We start from the raw sequence: 18394 nt of genomic DNA on the forward strand, positions 1-18394 counted from the left end.
CTGAAAACCAGGACATTCAGCCCAGCAATGAGATAGCAGGTAGTAATTGGCAGAACCGGAATGATAATACAATTGATGGAATGATCGACAGACCAGTGTCATGCCTGGCCCAGTTCCAGGTTTTAATCCTCATTTTCCCTTTTTATTTGGTTCATCTCCATCTGCCCCAGGCTTGTTTTATTTTATTAATTGTTATTTTCATGATGTGGTTATTCTCTGTTCTAGTTTTGCTTTGTGGTACTTTCATACTTAAGCCATTGTCCAGTTCTGTTCTTGTTTGTTCAGCCATTTCATGTTTTCATTGTTTATCACTTGTCTATTTTGTTCTCATTCGTTATATTATCTATTGTGCTTTAGTGTCAGGTTTTGTTAATCACTGAGTCCCTGTTTCCTTTATAGTTTGTTGAGCCACTCTGTTTTCTTAGTCTGTTCTAGCTTAGTTTTGTCTTAGTGTTTATTTTCTTTCAGTTCTCATGTTCATGCTCGGTTTGTTGTTGTATCTTATTCTGCCCTCGATTCCTGTTTTAGTTCTGTTCAGTTTTTCCTCATTGACATTTGTTTGTTTCCACTCCACACCCCTGCACCTGCCCTCATGTCTTCATCCCTCACTCATATTATTTGATTGTGTTCACTGCACCATTCTCGTATCTTTCACTCACACTCTTGGCACCAGCTCACGTGTCTTTGTCTATTACATCGCTCCACTTGTGCACTCCTCTCCTCACAATCTTGCCCAAGTATAATCTTTGTTTACTAGCCACGCCCCCTTCTAGGTCTTTCCTCACGTGCACCTCGTTAACGCCACCTGTTCCTCATCTCACATCCTGATTAGTCCACCTGTATTTAAACCTCAGTCCTTCACTTCCCTGCCAGACTGTTGTCTTTGTACACTTTCCAGCACCCTTCACAGTCCTGAGTTTTGTTCTGCCATGTTCCGAATCCTGCTCTGTATTCTTCGACCATGCCTCTTGCCTCATCCTAGATGTCAGTGTTTGCTCATCTCTGACCCCTGCTCATTTATGACTGCATTGCTGCCTAATCCTGCTAGTACTTCTGCTGCTGGAATAAAGACCATGATTTCTCTTCCAATCAAAGCCTAGTTTGGAAGTTTGCATTGCGGGTCCAGCCACTCCGGGTGCTGGGCAGCCACCCGTCCTGACACACAGCACCTTGCTATGCCCCCTACTCTCAAGATATTGATAACCAATCTCAAGATAATGTAATAAAATGTTATCATGCAAAGCAGAAAGTCCCCTTGTCATGTTCAAAGCACAAATATATCTCTTTTGTGTCCCAGTTAGCACTAATTGCCAGAATACCAGATCGACATATTGGAAAATGTAGCTTCACTAACACTAGATGGCACCATACAACCTCCGGTTCTGTGATTCTGTTGCTGTTCTGTCAAGATTTTGGGGCTTCTAATGCCGACCTATAGCTTTATATAGTAGCTAAATAACGATTATTTTAATGGTGAGACCTGATCACCAATACTTGTTTTGGGTGTAATATAAGCAATAACAACCCATTCCACCAATTACCAGTTGTTCCAGTTCCATTCCGCCTATAGTTGCAGTGATAAGTAGCTCCCCAATGAGATACTCGAATGATACTCAAAGTTTACCCAAAGATGAAAAACAATGAAAACCAGGACATTTTCATCACTTTCTTAAAAAAAAAAAACAGGACAGATATATATGTAGGAAAAAACTTCAAGCAGACCAGAAGTAGAGGGGTGACCATCTGCTTTGGCCACACTACCAATAACAAAATAAACAACAACGAATTGTCAACCATGCAAAAACAGAACTCCAGTGGTGGCATTAACCAATCATCCAAACAATCAAGCAGTAAAGATCCTGGACCCCTGAAGTGGAACATAACTGGGATCATCAGTCGGTTGACAGTTCTCTTCCTTAGAACATCCCCCAATGGTTGATATAATCCCTCAGAACCCTGCACCCAAATCCCAATGTGGTTGCGTGGTTAATTTTGCAACACAGTTGGTTGTTTTTATTTCCAAATATGTTATCAGAAGACAACCCTTACCAAAAAATAGCACTGATAAGTATATAAAAAGTAAACTAGAAGTATACTTGAAACATACTTGCATATACTACTTTTTGGTAAGGGAAGCTTCAGTGAGTATCTCCTCATTTATTGAGCAATGCGGTCAAACAATCACTAGGCTCGTCAATATAGAATTCCTCAACTCGACACCTGTGCAGTATTTCTGGTTAAAAATGTGAACGTGTAGTTTTAAAAGCTGATCTACGTCGGCTCTCTGCAAAGATGTAAAATATCACCCCTTTAATGACTACACTGGCTGCTGCTGGTCGTTACAGGTGGTGCTATGTCTCTGAAACAGGCCAGGTATGTTTTCATGAGAACAAACAAGGCCAAGGACACTACAGTATAGCGCATCTTCAATAATTTCTAAATGAAGCCATTTTCCCTTGCTTTTCACCTGCAATTCCCCCCGTGCCCACCTAACCCCCACAAATCTCTCTCAGTCCGCTCAGAAATAGGCTGTACATTGAGAGAGGGAATAGATAAAAAGAAATGACTCCCCAGTCTGACTAAAGCTGTGCAGTGAGAGATCGAAAGAAGAGCGTCAAACAGTACGTGTGTCCGAGAACACCGCGCACACGCGTGCATGCCAACATGATTGCACCGGCAGAAAGATGACAAGAAATGCATGCAACTATCTATACATGCACCTGACGGGTGTTCACCTTTATAAACCGCATGATGACATCGATCACAGCTGAGCGACAGATGGCTAAACCAGAACACATCGGACTCACTGTTTACGTGAGTGGGAAGTCACCTTGAGCCTTTACGAGCACACGGCGGCTCCTCGCTACTAATCCATACGCTGCTTTAACACGTTTACTCGTTTATGATTTAGCCTGGAAAAAAAACGCAGAGGTAGAGTCTGAGAAGTGGAGGGATGGGGTGCAAAAAGATGCAAAGCAAGGAAAACACGCTTCTCGAGGTGGGAATTCACCAGAGAGGTTTTTGTGAATGGCACAAAATATATGAATGGAATCAGGTGCTGTGTAGAGTTTGTAATGGTGGGAGGTGTGACCAGCTTGCTCAAAGTGCCTAAGACTCATTCCACATGAACAAAAAAAAAAACGGGACTGCCTCCCCCTCCCCCCAAGCACAGGTAACAGGGCAGACAGTCTGCATCAAGATGGACGACATAGAAGTCTGTCGAATATGAATTTTATTCCATTATGTAATCGTCTGATCTTGTAACAAACCAGCCCACAGCAGCAGTTATCTGTGTTCGACCTTGTGCATCACAACCAAACTCACTGACCACAAAACTCGCCCTCTTATCCTGTCGTCTGTTTACCGTCTAGCTCACCCCATCTGTGCAGCCGTTTCACCCCCTTGTTCAGTTTGGCGCCTGCACCTTATGTCCTCACCTCTGCACCACTCCCCTTTTCCCTGCTCTGACCCCTGATTCACGCTCCAGAACCTCATTTCTCACCGTTAATCCCCCCCCACCACCACCAGCCTTACCATGTGTGCGCCACAGTGAAGCGGCGCCGCTGGCGGATGCTCTTGTTGACCATCAGCTTGCGGAAGAGTCGCGGGGAGCTTCGTGGGGAAAGTTTGGGCGACGTGGCACCCCTCTTCCCACCCACCACACGTGGAATCTTGGGGGGCTCCAGCTCCAGATGCATGTGCTCCTTAAACGTCCGGATGCAGGAGTCCATCTCCACAACACCCAGCTCGTTGGACGACATTCCTGCAACCTTGGTGTTTCACGGGGCTGATCGGGTCCGACGTTACGATGTGTCTATCAATCAGTCACATGCAGCGGGTTCACGCCGGGTGCCTCTGCGCTTCCCATCATTCCCCCCGGGTTCCTGCTCTTTGTGGGTTTAAGGATTAGCCAGCCGATGTGGTTTTGCCCCCTTTGTCTCGCTTTCTGTTGGTGCTTTTCTGTTTGTCTTCTGCACATCAGAGGCTCTTAAAGAGCTTCACCCACTGCAGGGTGACAGCTCATAGAAGCTGCCAGCTCTTATAAAGTTCACAGTTCTCTCTCTCTCTCTCTCTCTCTCTCTCTCTCTCTCTCTCTCTCTCTCTCTCTCTCTCTCTCTCTCTCTCTCTCTCTCTCTCTCTCTCTCCTCTCTCTCTCTCCTCTCCTCCCTCCCTCCCTCCCTCCCTCCCTCCCTCAGCTCAAATGCACCTCAACATCTCCTCTTTCCCATCCAGCCAGTTTGACGTTGGAGGATCTCCCTTATGAATGATTCAGAAGGTCTGGAGCCTGCTCTCTCGTGCACTCCCTCCATCAACAACATGCCTGGCTGACCTCCTCTCTCTCTCTGTCTCTCTCTTTGTCTGTCATTGCGAACAGCTGCCGTGTCTCCTGCTCCAGCGCTGCAGAGACGCACACCAACGCCGAGCCTCCAGTCAGGATCACTCGCACTCAGCGTGCAGGCAAGAGCCTCACTTGCAGCTTCATTCAGAATTATACACAAGCAGCTCAGAACAGGAAGGCAGCACGGTCAGGCCACTCCCCCGCCTGCACAGGATTGGCTGTTTGCTGTTGTGACGCTAAGCAGGCAACCACAGTAACCGGTTAGTAGATTTACATTTTTGTGTGTGTGTACTGCTGCTGATGCTGTGACCTCAGCGCAGCAGGTAAACGGTAAAGGTTAAGAAGGAGACAAAAGAGTTTAATGAGATTAGCGACTGAAGAACAAGATTCTCAAAGGTCACTAAAGGTGAGCTGCGAGCAGGCCCGAACACGTTAGTGAGGTGTGACACAAAGAACGCCGCGCTGCAGGCTGTTTTCTCATGCGACATGCGGTCTGGGATGAACCCAGTTCAGTCACGAGAGTGTTACAGCCTGCAAAGGGGGGTGGGGACAAAAAAAGAAAGAAGGACACAGTCATTCCAGACACATCCAGAGGGACAAACAGTAATGGAAAGATGAGAAAGTGAAAGAAGGGAAAACCCTGCAGGGAGAAGGAGATCAGAAACAGGCAGAGCGGCAGCGTGATGTGAGTCGGAGACGTGATCTGCTTGGCTGTCTGCAGACTGTTTGTTGTTTTGGTGTGAGTCAGCGATGATGCTGAGGAATCGAGGCATGGCATTCTTTCGCACCAAATGGTGTCTAAAAACCTACTGGGGAGGAAAAAAAGGTCCTTCTGGGGTCTGATATGAAGAATTAAACTCCTCAGCAACAGGAGACATCACAGAAGCAGTGACAATCCACAGGTACATATGTATTTGGACAGTGGCAGCTTTTTATTTGTAATATTTCACCACAACAGAGATAAAAATATGGAACGCAATGCTAAAGTACCCTCGGCCATATGAGCATTTAATCAATGAAAGAGTGTGCATAAAGAATGTGACCTTTTAGCTCCATAGAATAGGTCAAAGTTAGCCATCTCTGAACTTGTCCAAGGGCTGTGTCCCAAGAATGCTCACTGTGAATTTGAAGACCCTGACAGTAATAAGAATAGAGTTATGCTGAGCACAGACAGACGGAAGGACACACGGATGCAAACTCTTCGTAATAGTGATTACCATATTTCGGCCTCTGGTAAAAATGAAACAATTAATATGTTGTTAGTCGTTCGGCTTTAATTTAAGATGTTTATAAAAAATACATCAACCGTTTATGAATTATAGCCATTTTTATGCAGGGCTCCTCCATTTTCTGAGGCCATAGGTAATTGGACAAATTAAATATAAAGTCTATTTTTCATGCAAATCATCACTTTTACAGCCAGTATTCTTGACATGTTTCATGGATACATGAACATTTCCAAGCTGCTGAATATATCGTGGACTTCATTTATAGTAAGTCCCTTCGGCTGCTCCCTTGTTTGCACTCGGGGTCGCCACAGCAAATCCAAAGTGGATGTGCATGTTGAATTGGCACAGGATTTACGCCAGATGCCCTTCCTGATGCAACTCCACATTACATGGAGAAATGTGGCAGGGGTGGGATTTGAACCCGGATCCTTATGAACTGAAACCAAGCGCATTAACCACTTGGCCACCACCCCTCCCTTGGACTTCATTTATATCAATCACTAATAAACATAAAGTAGTAAATGTGTGTGTAGTAGGCTGTACTCAAAAAGTGAGTGACTGTGCAAGAATGTGCATCTTGAAGCTTCTGTCTTTTGGATCATCTGCTGTGTAGCTTCAAGGAGTGCAACAGATTTTCTTGAAAAGAAAACATGAAATTTCAAATGGGAGACTCAAGGTCTAGTTTGGATCAGCACATCTTGATCGTTTCATTTTAACTCGTAGTGGTGTACAGAGACATAATTACAAAACGTGTCACTGTCCAAACACTTACAGGGGTGTTGAGTCAGCTGTCCTCCAACATTTAAATAATCTGATTGAATAATTTGTCAAAAATGCATATTTGTCAAAGTGTTATTTACCACCTGAAAGTCACATGTTATTTTTTATACTTTTATCCTAGCGGTACCAAACAATTTAATTCTCCTAACCATAAATGTGAAAATGGTTTGGTCCATCATGTCAGCATTTAGGTTACAGTAGGGATGGGTATTGATAAGATTTTATCGATTTCGATACCATTATAGATTCCGCTTATGGATCCAATTCCTTATCGATTCCCTTATCGATATCTCTTGTGAATTTTCTGTGTACTAAAAGTAGGCTTTACAGGTTTTCTATGTCAACATTTTGTTGAGTCTTAAAGTAAATTAAATACGGTGGTCACTGGATTCTTAAACTCTGAACATAAATAAACTCTACATGGTTGATCTTTCATCTCTGAACATAAATAGTAACAAACAAAATTTGTAGTTTTTGTCAAAAGTATTTCCTTTCAGACATTATTGGCATGAATGTCTTTCCATACATCTGAGCTGAGCTCTTGCAGCTGGCTGTGCTGCACATCGGGATGTAATTCATAAAGAATGCAGGACGTCTCATTTTGGGAGGAAAAAAATGCTTTAGTCAATTGTAGTTTGTCTGTATTACAGTGTTTGGAAAGAGGTGTCATTTTATTTAAAGCGCCAATTTGTTTTGAAGTTATTAATTCAGAACGGACTCTGTCTCAGCAGAGCCACACAGCGTTTGGAGCAACGGAACGGAGGATGATTCTCGCTTCTTGACTGCAACGAGACAAGAGTCCCAGTTAGTGACTTTAATCCACACAAAAGTGACTCACGATTAGCATATTTTAATGGCTTTGAGAGGGGTTAAGAAGCAGACTTGCCACTTCTGAAGAGTTATTATTACTATTATTGTTGTTGTTGTTGTTGCTGTTATTATTATTAATATATAAATAAAAATAAATTTAAAAATATTACAATTTTGAATACATTGACTTTTACAACAACAAATGCTGAGCCATTAATTATTATACAGAAAACAAATGCACACAAACGTGCTGAGATGCAAACAGCTAATGCTACATTGAAAAGGCCATAGACATGCTAACACGTTAGCATCGGCCCCGTTTAAGTTATAAAATACAACTATCACCTGTTTCAGATGACCATAACAGGTCAGTTAAACATAAAAGGGTATATATTACTCACAGACATATGCTCTTTAGGCGTTTAGCGTGGAAAAAATAAGATAAAATGAAATAAAACCAACCAACAAGAACCGGCGAGCCAGTGGATCGAAGCATTGCTTTATTGGTTCATGCTTCAAAGTGGAGTTGCACTGCAGAAGCTGTTGATTACAGAGCCGCTGCAGGGTCTGCAATCAACGTAGAGAAATTATCATTTTCCTGACAAACACCCTCAAAAACAACGGCTGCTCTGAAGGACCTATAAGGGAATCGTTAAGCAAAAACACTATTGATATCGGTGGATCGAATCATTTCTTAACAATACCTGAAAAGAACCGGTTCTCGATACCCAACCCTAGGTTACAGTGTTACCAGACTGGGTGTAACAGGAACTTCGCACTAGTCCTAGGGTCTACTAGTCCTATGGTCCACTTGTCCTAGTATTAAGGAGACCATTTAATTATGGTGAATTACCATTATTTGTTGCTTTTCAATTCCACAGATTTCTAGACAGCAGTGCAATTAAAGGTGATTAATGGTGTATGCAGTGGTGGGCACAGCTAACCAAAAAGTTAGCTTCAATAACCCTTAATCCGCTCATTGAAAAGTTAACTTTTATAAAGCTAAACTGATAAATCCCTAAAAAATTTAGCGGAAGTTACAGATAAAAGCTAAACCAATAACTTTCAGTATTGACTTCAATACATGGCAGCTACTGACACAACAAGTCAGCCCTTCTGTCTCAGATTGGCCTTCTCTCAGCAAAAGAGACCTGGTGATCAGAGAGAAAGGAGAAAGGGGAAAAAAATAATTTCTCTTCACACCATACAGACGTACCGGTCATTTCACTGGGGTCTTGCACAGGCAGCCAGTTTTGACTTATGATTATAATGTTAAAGTAGACCTGCATTGAAATAAATGCAGTCAGATCTTTGGACCAAAAAATGACATATTTACACATAAGATCCTTCTGAATGTAGTAAAGTAAATCTGCAAGCCCAGATCTGTCATTCAACAGAGCAATCTTCATTTAAAAATGACAAATTTACAGCTAAAATTTAGCCCTCCGCAAAACTGTCATTACATCCGGGACGTTGCCGAGACGTCAGGGAAAAGACCTTCTCCCAGCATGCATTGCGCGCGGCAACTGTAATTTGTGGATTTATGTCAGTTTGCATCTGTACCTTTTTCTTGTCTTATACAGAAGGATCTACTTTTTTAAAACTTCATATTGTCTTATGGCACGTTTGGTGAGTACACATTTCTTTTATTTGTGCTTGAAAATTATTTTGGGGGACTTTTTCATACACCCGTTTGAGTGGTGTCGCATTGAAAATCTACTGTCTTTCGCCTCCGGTGTTACCGTCGCGGGGTACGGAGGCAGGACCCGCAAAGAATCCAAGTCATTAAAAAGATATAAACCTCTCTCAGCAGCCACAGAGCTCTGCGGCTCCGATTACCGAGACGTGCGGCGCTGCGGAAAGTCTGTCCTTGAAGCAACAGGTGTCACCGGCCGCTCCGCATCAAAACAGCGAGCATAGTCTCTGGATTTGTGCCAAGTTGGCTGCACCTCCATTCAGTACACAGAGAGGTGATGCCGGCTGCAAAGCAGACACGGGGGCGGTGTGAGTGGCCCGCTTCGGCAGTTACCGAGCACGACTCGGTAAGTGCAGCGGAGGCAGAGAGAGAGGCGTCGGGGAAGAACGGCGCCCGCTGTCAATGTCACCGCTGATCTGAGCATGCAGAGCTGTAGCTCACATTCATTGCAGCTTACTTTTGGATGCTGAAACCAGGATGTGTATATAACAGTAACATTACTAACAGATAAAATCAATTTCAATGCGGGATCGGACTGAAGGTGGGAGCGCTCCGTCTTCTGCCGAACGTCACTGCAATGTCCTGGATATACAAACAGTTTTCACTGAGGGCCAAATTTTAGCTGCAAATTTGTCATTTTTAAACGAAGATTTCTCCGCTGTATTACAAATCTGAGCTTGCAGATTTACTTTACTGCATTCATAAGGGTCTTATAAATACATATCAGCTATTTCTTTCTGAGATCTGACCACATTTATTTCAATGCAGGTCTACTTTAAACAAACTAATTCCATACAACTTATTGAAATTAACATCACGTCTGTCATTTTACAAAGTGAAAATATCAGCTACATCTTTTAGTTTTCGAGTAATGCATTAATTTAGAAGCTTTTAGCGTTTAGACACACATGCTGCATTGGATTATGGGTACATTAGTTTCCTGATGTCAGTGGTTGGCTGGTCGATAACTCACAGTTACTGAAACGTGTGGTGGGTTTTACAAATAAATCTGTATTTGTAAAAATTTTTTTTTATTGGAAAAAAAGGCAATTTGAAAACTTAAAATTGTTTGTTAAGTCCTTGATCACTTTTAGTGAATGTGTGGCTGCTCAAATTGCCATGAATACTGCCATCTATTGCCAGTAGATGTAACTGATCCGCTGATGGTTTTCAAAGTTATCTGGAAAGCTAATAAGCGAATGAAAATGTTAGCTTTGATAATTAGCGGTTAGCGGAACTGTGCTCACAACTGAGTGTATGTCAACAGAATCATATGTTTTATTTTTGTAAACTGAACAAAACTGGATCTGGTTTTTCAGCTATTTGAAAGTATTACATTTATTTGTGAACTTTAAAATCAGTTTGGGGTTGTAATATACACCATCAAATAATATAAGGAGGCTAGGACCAGCGGACCCGAGGGCCAGTGGACCATCCCCGGGTGAAGCAAAAGTCGGACTGGTTTGGGATCCATTTGGCTTTTGTTTTAAAATACATTTAAACGCTAATTTGAAACAAAACCCAAGAGTGCAGAAACTTGTTCTGGTCTACAGCCACAAGAGCATCCATCAGTTTTCCTGTCATTTGCTTCTTAGCCACTCTGCTGCTAACATCTGAAGCCCCTCCCACCTCACCTTCAGGCACCCCTCATACACACTGCTATCAGTCTGTGCATTACAATAATTGTATAATAGTTGTCATTAGTCTGTGTACACAAAAATAATTACTTAAATTCTTTAGTAATTTAAGTTGTTCTAAAAGTGCACAGTGAGTGTGCACACTAATTTTGGAGGTTGTACAAACAACGTCTGAAATGACACACTGTAACGTGTGATCATGGATGTTTAGTTATAACAAAAACTATTTGTGGGTCTTACTGAATAATAATGCATAAAACTGAATTAGACCCTGAAATTAGACTCCCCCCTTCTGTAATCAGACCAATGACAAGTATTTTGATTGGCTTTTTTACAACAGTAGAAATAATCATTTCAACATACACAAAACTGTGCAGCATTATTCATGTCTCCACTATCCACTCTAAAGTACAGTATACATATCCATCCTCCCTATAAGCTTTGTTGTGTTTGATGATATCTTTCTAAAATAAATTCTGTTTTTAGTTTTCAATCTCTGAATGGTTTCGGCTTAAAAGGGAATTCCATCTCATCACAACCTAGGTTCTATTTTGAGATGTTGTGAGGGTCATCTTTTCACTTGGGACAAAAATGAATTTAATCAATGCCTTGTTTGTTGGGGCTGTCCCACACAGTGCACACAAGTCACGTGTCGAGTAAGGATTCATTCTTTAAGATGCGTCCCTACTAATCGCTCAACTTGCTTGCAGTTTGTGTGACAGCCACAACAGAAGAGGACAGCTCGACTAAGGTAAGGCTAACTGTATAATTGGCCATTTTATAAAGTTTCAGATTTAGTAAGGGGAAACATGCCCATACTTAGTTCCACCCTGAAGTGGCCCATGCAACCAGACACTTCTAACAGCGTCTTCATCTTTTCTGTGGTGAATAGCACTTTACTGTGACTTCTTATTGCCACACACATTAAAACATTACTTAGCTGGTTAGCTCATGTCAGCAAATACGATATATGTTTAAATAAAAATACAATTATTTAAATTTTGTCTCAAGTGAAAAAAAAATGACTCCCACAACATCCTTTACTATTTTAACAATGAGGCCATAACAGACTTTGAAAATACTGGGCTTGTTTTTGAAGATGTGATTTCTTGTTAGTCTGATGAGACATGGCAACACTGGCATAATTATCCATTTTCCTCCTCTTCCTCTTTAAACCAGCGCCGCTGCTTTCAAGTTAAAAATAAAGAATAAAAGAACAGAAAAAGCCAGAGGTCCCGTGCACAAACATTTAAACGTTGAAACAAAGTACCACTGACACACTGATTGAAATTTCTTTTCTACAGCAGGAAAGATGATGATGAAAGATGAAGACAAAGCACAAATAGGAAAGGCAAAGAACAAAACGTGATTTCAAGAAAGATGACAGTGGAATTGCAGAGTGACCGGGTGAATTCATTCTATTATTAGACTATGGTTTTCACATCGTGAGGTTACAAAATGCTGAGTCACTGTACACCAAACACTCCTACAGCTGTTCTACCTCACCTTTACGACATCACTAAGAGTATCTTAGTACCTTTTTAGCTTGTAGGCCAAACCCCATAATGAAACAATCCATTGTTGGTACTTGAACTTCTTTATCCTCTCAAAACTTTTTATCCTCTCAAAACAGTCATTTAATAAACAGTTCAATTAATAATAGTGACACTATTTAAAAAAAGAACTATAATGTTTATTTGTTTTCCATATTTTTTTATTAAATTGATATATATTTTACTCTGTGTCAAATGAAAAACAAGTTATACTCTAAGTAAACTGCCCAGTCTTTAGACACACAAATGCACATAAAGAATAAACAAAGTCAGCGTTATCCACACACAGGCTCCATTCATTTTCTATAACTGCTTACTCCAATCAGTGGTCACAGGGGTGGGGGTGGGGTGGGTGGAGCCTATCCAAGCAGTCACAGGGCAAAAGGCAGGGTACACCCTGGACAGGACGCCAGTCTATCGCAGGGCTACATATAGATGGACAAACACGTTCACACCCGCACCTACGGTCAATTTAAAGTTTCCATATTAACAAGCATGGCGGACCCATGGAACATGGGGAGAACATGCAAGTTACACACAGGAATGCTCCAGAAAATGATCACATGACCTTCTTGCTGTGAGGCAACAGTGCTAACCACTAAGCCAAATGCATGCACCATAACCGTGTCAAATATTCCGGTCAAAGTTCACAGTTACTCACATTAGTAAACAAAGCCACATTACTGGAGTTTCTGATCCATTTATATCTTGTCCTCCAAGTTAAATTTAAGCAGTGTTTAAAGCAGCGTGCCAGGTCCACATTTTTCAGTGGATGGTTGTCACAATGGTACACGTGCGCTGCAAAACTGGAAAAAGCTAATTTGCCCAGTACACAAGTGCAAACAAGGCACCACACATTGCATTTGCATTCCGCCATACGTCTTACACACTTTTACAATGGAACTGCAAGATCCTGAGTGGACTAAATTAGTAAGATGTAATGATTATTTTTACTTTCATTTGTTACATATCCAAATAAATCCAGACAAATACAGTGAGGAAAATAAGTATTTGAACACCTGCGATTTTGCAAGTTCTCCCACTTAGAAGTCATGGAGGGGTCTGAAATTTTCATCTTAGGTGCATGTCCACTGTGAGACATAATCTAAATTACATAATCTAAATCTAAATCTATTCCTCCACTCCTCTTTCCATGACAAAAACTCCTGTAATAGTGGAGGAATGTGCCGTTCATTTCAAACTGGACGCTGTCTTGATCCGGTATGTCGTCTGACTAGCACAGGAATTGCGGAAGACGTGGACATCAGCACTTTTTCGGCACACTGAGACAGGAATTCCGCGCATCGCGGCAAAGCCGCATGGCGCAAAGCAACGCCGTGATGAAGCCTCACAGGACATGTTGGGGCATGTCCAGCTCATGCTCAATTTCTCGGATATTCACACGACTGAAAAGCAACCGGAAGCCGTCTGAAAGCCACCTGAAAGCCGTCCTGAGAGACCAACACGGAGGTGATTTTGTCCCGCGCCATGAGCGGCACGGTGGCGCATTCATCCGCTTCTTTTTCCATGAAAAAAACTCCTGTAACAGTGGAATGTGCTGAAAAAGTGCTGATGTCCACGCCTTCTGCCTTTTTGTGAAAGTCAGACAACGTCCCAGATCAACAAAGCCTTCACGATGGAAATGATCTGGTTGTTTCAGCGGGGTTTGAGCCTGTCGATCGGCGCTCTCAGACGCTGTGGGCGGTCTTTAAACCGGCTGGAGCACTCCTTAATCTGTGTAATCCCCATAAAATTGTCCCTGAAAGCCATATTAATTTTCCGAATGGTGTCCACCTGGAGGTCTCTCACAGTTTCAGGAAAAAATTGATGCAGCAAAGCTCCAAATCATTCCACCATTTCCTTAACGACGAGAGGGGTGGACCAGTGGTCACTCAAAGCCTGCTCACAGGCGAATGACGCACCCGACAGGTGTGAAAAAACTCACGCATGCGCACGAAGGTTCAAGCTTGGCTGATGCAATCACACGTGATTCAAATCCATATGGTTTTTGAAAAAAATAAAAAAGGTCCGATACTTTTAAAAACAGACCTTGTAAGTATTTGAACACCTGTGAAAATCAATGTTAATATTTGGTACAGTGGCCTTTGTTTGCAAGTACGGAGGTCAAACGTTTCCTGTAGTTTTTCACCAGGTTTTCACACACTGCAGCAGGGATTTTAGTCCACTCCTCCATACAGATCTTCACTAGATCTTTCAGCTTTGGAGTTTCAGCTCCCTCCAAAGATTTTCTATTGAGTTCAGGTCTGGAGACTGGCCAGGCCACTCCAGGACCTTGAAATGCTTCTTACGGAGCCCCGCCTTAGTTGTCCTGGCTGTGTGTTTGGGGTCATTGTCATGCTGGAAGACCCAGCCATGACCCATCTTCAATGCTCTAACTGAGAGAAGGAGGTTGTTTGCCAAAATCTTGCAATACATGACCCCATCCATCCTCCCTTCAATACGGTGCAGTCATCCTGTCCCCTGTGCCGAAGAGCACCCCCAGAGTATGATGTTTCCATCACCATGCTTCATGGTTGGGATGGTTTTCTTGGGGTTGTTCTCATCCTCTAAACATGGTAAGTGGAGCTGATTCCAAAAAGCTCTATTCTGGTCTCATCTGACCACATGACCTTCTCCCATGCCTCCTCTGGATCATCCAGATGGTCACTGTTGAACTTCAAATGGTCCTGGACATGTGCTGGCTTGAGCAGGGGGACCTTGCCGCCCTGCAGGATTTTAAACCATGACAGCATCATGTGTTACTAATGTAATCTTTGTGACTGTGGTCCCAGCTCTCTTCAGGTCATTGACCAGGTCCTCCTGTGTAGTTCTGAGCTTTCTCAGAATCATCCTTACCCCACAAAGTGAGCTCTTGCACGGAATCCCAGACGGAGGGAGATTGACAGTCATCTTGTGTTTCTTCCACTTTCTAATAAATAATCATAACAGTTGTTGTCTTCTACCAAGCTGCTTGCCTGTTGTCCTGTAGTCCATCCCAACCTTGTGCAGGTCTACAGTTTTGTCCCTGGTGTCCTTAGACAGCTCTTTGGTCTTTGGCTTGACAGGTTGGAGTATGATTGATTGTGTGAACAGGTGTCTTTTATACAGGTAACAAGTTCAAACAGGTGCAATTAATACAGGTAAAGAATAAGAGGGCTTCTTAAAGAAAAATTAACAGGTCTGTGTGAGCCAGAATTCTTGCTGGTTGGTAGGTGTTCAAATACTTATTTGCAGCAGTAACATACAAATAAATTATAAAAAAAAATCATACATTGTGATTTCCAGATTTTTTTTTTTTAGAGCACCCAAGATGAAAATTTCAGACCCCTCCATGATTTCTAAGTGGGAGAACTTGCAAAACCGCAGGGTGTTCAAATACTTATTTTCCCCACTATTTGGTAATGTAATGTCTATATTAAGGCAGGCATCGACATTAAAGCTTGTCCGATTGTCCAAGACAAGTGTAAAATGTGATCGTACAAGCAAAAGCTCTAAATCGTTGTCCAACCGGACAAGAGGCATTTTTTTGGTTTAAAACGTTCACATTCTTTATTTTCATCGCTCAGAACCAAAATACCTGACCACCGCCTTTTTGTTTTCTTATTTACATCACGTCTTGTCTCGCACCTCGCGAGAAAGCGTCTCTCCATGCAGCGGACAATCGGAAAACATGATATCAATGTGTTTCGCAAGACTACTGTATGGAGTGAGTGTTCGTAGTAGAGGCTGACATTTTTTGGGAATCCCACGGGTCACGAGATTCCCGTGGGATTCCCACGGGATGGGAGTCAACTTTGCTATTTATCACTTGATTGGGACCGTACAGGATTAAAAATTCACGGGAGCAGACGGGAGCGGGAACCATGGTTTTAGGCAGCGACCCGTCCTGCTGTCATTTGAGTGGTCAATTTTCAAAAAAGATGCCGAGAAAATATTGGGCGGCTTTGCTTAAAGCCATCTAAAATTAGGACTGGGTCCGATCGCTGGAGCCATGTGTGTGAGTGCGCGTGATTTGGCTGGCTGCAAGGAGGGAGGAGAGGGGCGCGGGGAGGGGAGGGGCACTGAGCACAGAGTGAAAAACACAAACTAAACTGTGGCGCTGCCTTTATTTCTCTCTGGACTGTTCTGATCGTGCGTCCTGTAGTGAAATTATGAGATGAAATAAATTGGTCAAAATTCCTTAAAATACGAATATATGGATGAACAGAATAAAAATCACACACGTGTGTTTTAAAAAAAACTGATGTAGAGAAACTCTGCAGTGATGTTCAGAAGCAGAAATCACATAAAGCAGCTGAACTTTAACAGGCTGTTAATTTTACAAAGATATTTATTTTAGAGGGCTTAATGTAGTTGTTTAATGTTCAAGCGCAAAACGTGACTGAGGAGGAGAATTAAAGAGGAAATTAAATCTAGTCAGCATAAAAATACAAGCTGCTGATTTTTATTTTTCAAAATTATTAGGCTGCAGTTCTGATTTTCATTTATTTCAAAGTAAGTTATTGCTTATTATTTTCAAAAATCACGAGCCAAATCAGTCTGCATTGTTCAGTTTTTCCTGCACGTTTGTGTATTTTTTCGTTCTTTATAAGAGTTTGGTTTTTGTTTGTTCTACTACAAAGTTTGAAAAACAATAAAATGTTAACACTTTTCCTTACAGCAGTTCTTTAATTTCAGAAATGGAACAGAAACAACCACAAATAAAAAAAAGTAGGAACTGTATGTAAAATGAAGATAAAATAAAAATGTTGTTATATATATTAACATATATATAAGAGAATATATGATGAACAATCACGGTTATATAACGCATATAGTGAGGAAACTGATCCGAAACATTGAGATTATCACGGCAGTATTACGGGTGTATTATGAATGCATAGCGCACGTGTTACGCGTGCACGGCCTCTACTAGTGGTTGGCTCTCACTGCGGTATTGTATCACTTCCTGTTCCGGAGCACAGTGGTGTTTTTCTGTATCTGTTAGCTGTTTAATCTGCGCAGTTAGATTGATCTAGTTATCTAGATTACGATTTGTTTCCCAGTGTAATCTTTACGTGCCTTAACTAAAGCACTCCTTCTGCTGAATCACCTCTAAATTATTTACACATTATTCACTTTGCGTGTTTTTAGGAATCCGCTAGCTTAGCGTAGCTACTAGCCGATTTAGCATGGCGGCTTCTCCTGTCTCTCCCGCACTTTTCTGCTCTGGGTGTGAAATGTTTAGTTATTCCTCGGCCTCCTTTAGCAGTAACGGTACTTGTAATAAGTGTAGCTTATTCGTAACTTTGGAGGCCAAGCTGGGCAAATTGGAGACTCGGCTCCGCACCGTGGAAAATTCTACAGCTAGCCAGGCCCCTGTAGTCGGGGCGGACCAAGGTAGCTTAGCTGCCGTTAGTTACCCCCTGGCAGATCCCGAGCAGCCGGGAAAGCAGGCCGACTGGGTGACTGTGAGGAGGAAGCGTAGCCCTAAACAGAAGCCCCGTGTACACCGCCAACCCGTTCACATCTCTAACCATTTTTCCACACTCGACGACACACCCGCCGAGGATCAAACTCTGGTTATTGGCGACTCTGTTTTGAGAAATGTGAAGTTAGCGACACCAGCAACCATAGTCAATTGTCTTCCGGGGGCCAGAGCAGGCGACATTGAAGGAAATTTGAAACTGCTGGCTAAGGCTAAGCGTAAATTTGGTAAGATTGTAATTCACGTCGGCAGTAATGACACCCGGTTACGCCAATCGGAGGTCACTAAAATTAACATTAAATCGGTGTGTAACTTTGCAAAAACAATGTCGGACTCTGTAGTTTTCTCTGGGCCCCTCCCCAATCAGACCGGGAGTGACATGTTTAGCCGCATGTTCTCCTTGAATTGCTGGCTGTCTGAGTGGTGTCCAAAAAATGAGGTGGGCTTCATAGATAATTGGCAAAGCTTCTGGGGAAAACCTGGTCTTGTTAGGAGAGACGGCATCCATCCCACTTTGGATGGAGCAGCTCTCATTTCTAGAAATCTGGCCAATTTTCCTAAAATCCTCCAAACCGTGACTATCCAGGGTTGGGACCAGGAAGCAGAGTTGTAGTCTTACACACCTCTCTGCAGCTTCTCTCCCCCTGCCATCCCCTCATTACCCCATCCCCGTAGAGACGGTGCCTGCTCCCAGACTACCAATAACCAGCAAAAATCTATTTAAGCATAAAAATTCAAAAAGAAAAAATAATATAGCACCTTCAACTGCACCACAGACTAAAACAGTTAAATGTGGTCTATTAAACATTAGGTCTCTCTCTTCTAAGTCCCTGTTGGTAAATGATATAATAATTGATCAACATATTGATTTATTCTGCCTTAC

General features: G+C 42.3%; 1 protein-coding gene and 1 long non-coding RNA gene across 3 annotated transcripts in view; both read right to left on the bottom strand.

Moving 5' to 3' along the window:
* Positions 1–18394, bottom strand: part of pde4ba (phosphodiesterase 4B, cAMP-specific a) — a 463830-nt gene that overhangs the window by 345061 nt on the left and 100375 nt on the right. Inside the window, exon 1 of one of the 2 annotated variants that reach the window (XM_034179585.1) lies at positions 3535–4133. The exons of the other annotated variant lie outside the window; for it this stretch is intronic. Within the exon in view, the coding sequence (XP_034035476.1) occupies positions 3535–3761 (227 nt within the window). The 5' untranslated portion in view covers positions 3762–4133. Of the gene's footprint in view, positions 1–3534; positions 4134–18394 lie in introns of those variants that run through there. 2 annotated transcript variants of the gene reach the window in all.
* Positions 4188–18283, bottom strand: LOC117518458. Its single transcript, XR_004562992.1, has 3 exons — positions 18271–18283; positions 14971–14973; positions 4188–4304 (listed from the first exon to the last, which is right to left on the bottom strand). It is a non-coding gene; the product is annotated as an uncharacterized LOC117518458 (long non-coding RNA).

Source organism: Thalassophryne amazonica, chromosome 10, assembly GCF_902500255.1.
Source record: "Thalassophryne amazonica chromosome 10, fThaAma1.1, whole genome shotgun sequence".
Classification (NCBI taxonomy): domain Eukaryota; kingdom Metazoa; phylum Chordata; class Actinopteri; order Batrachoidiformes; family Batrachoididae; genus Thalassophryne; species Thalassophryne amazonica.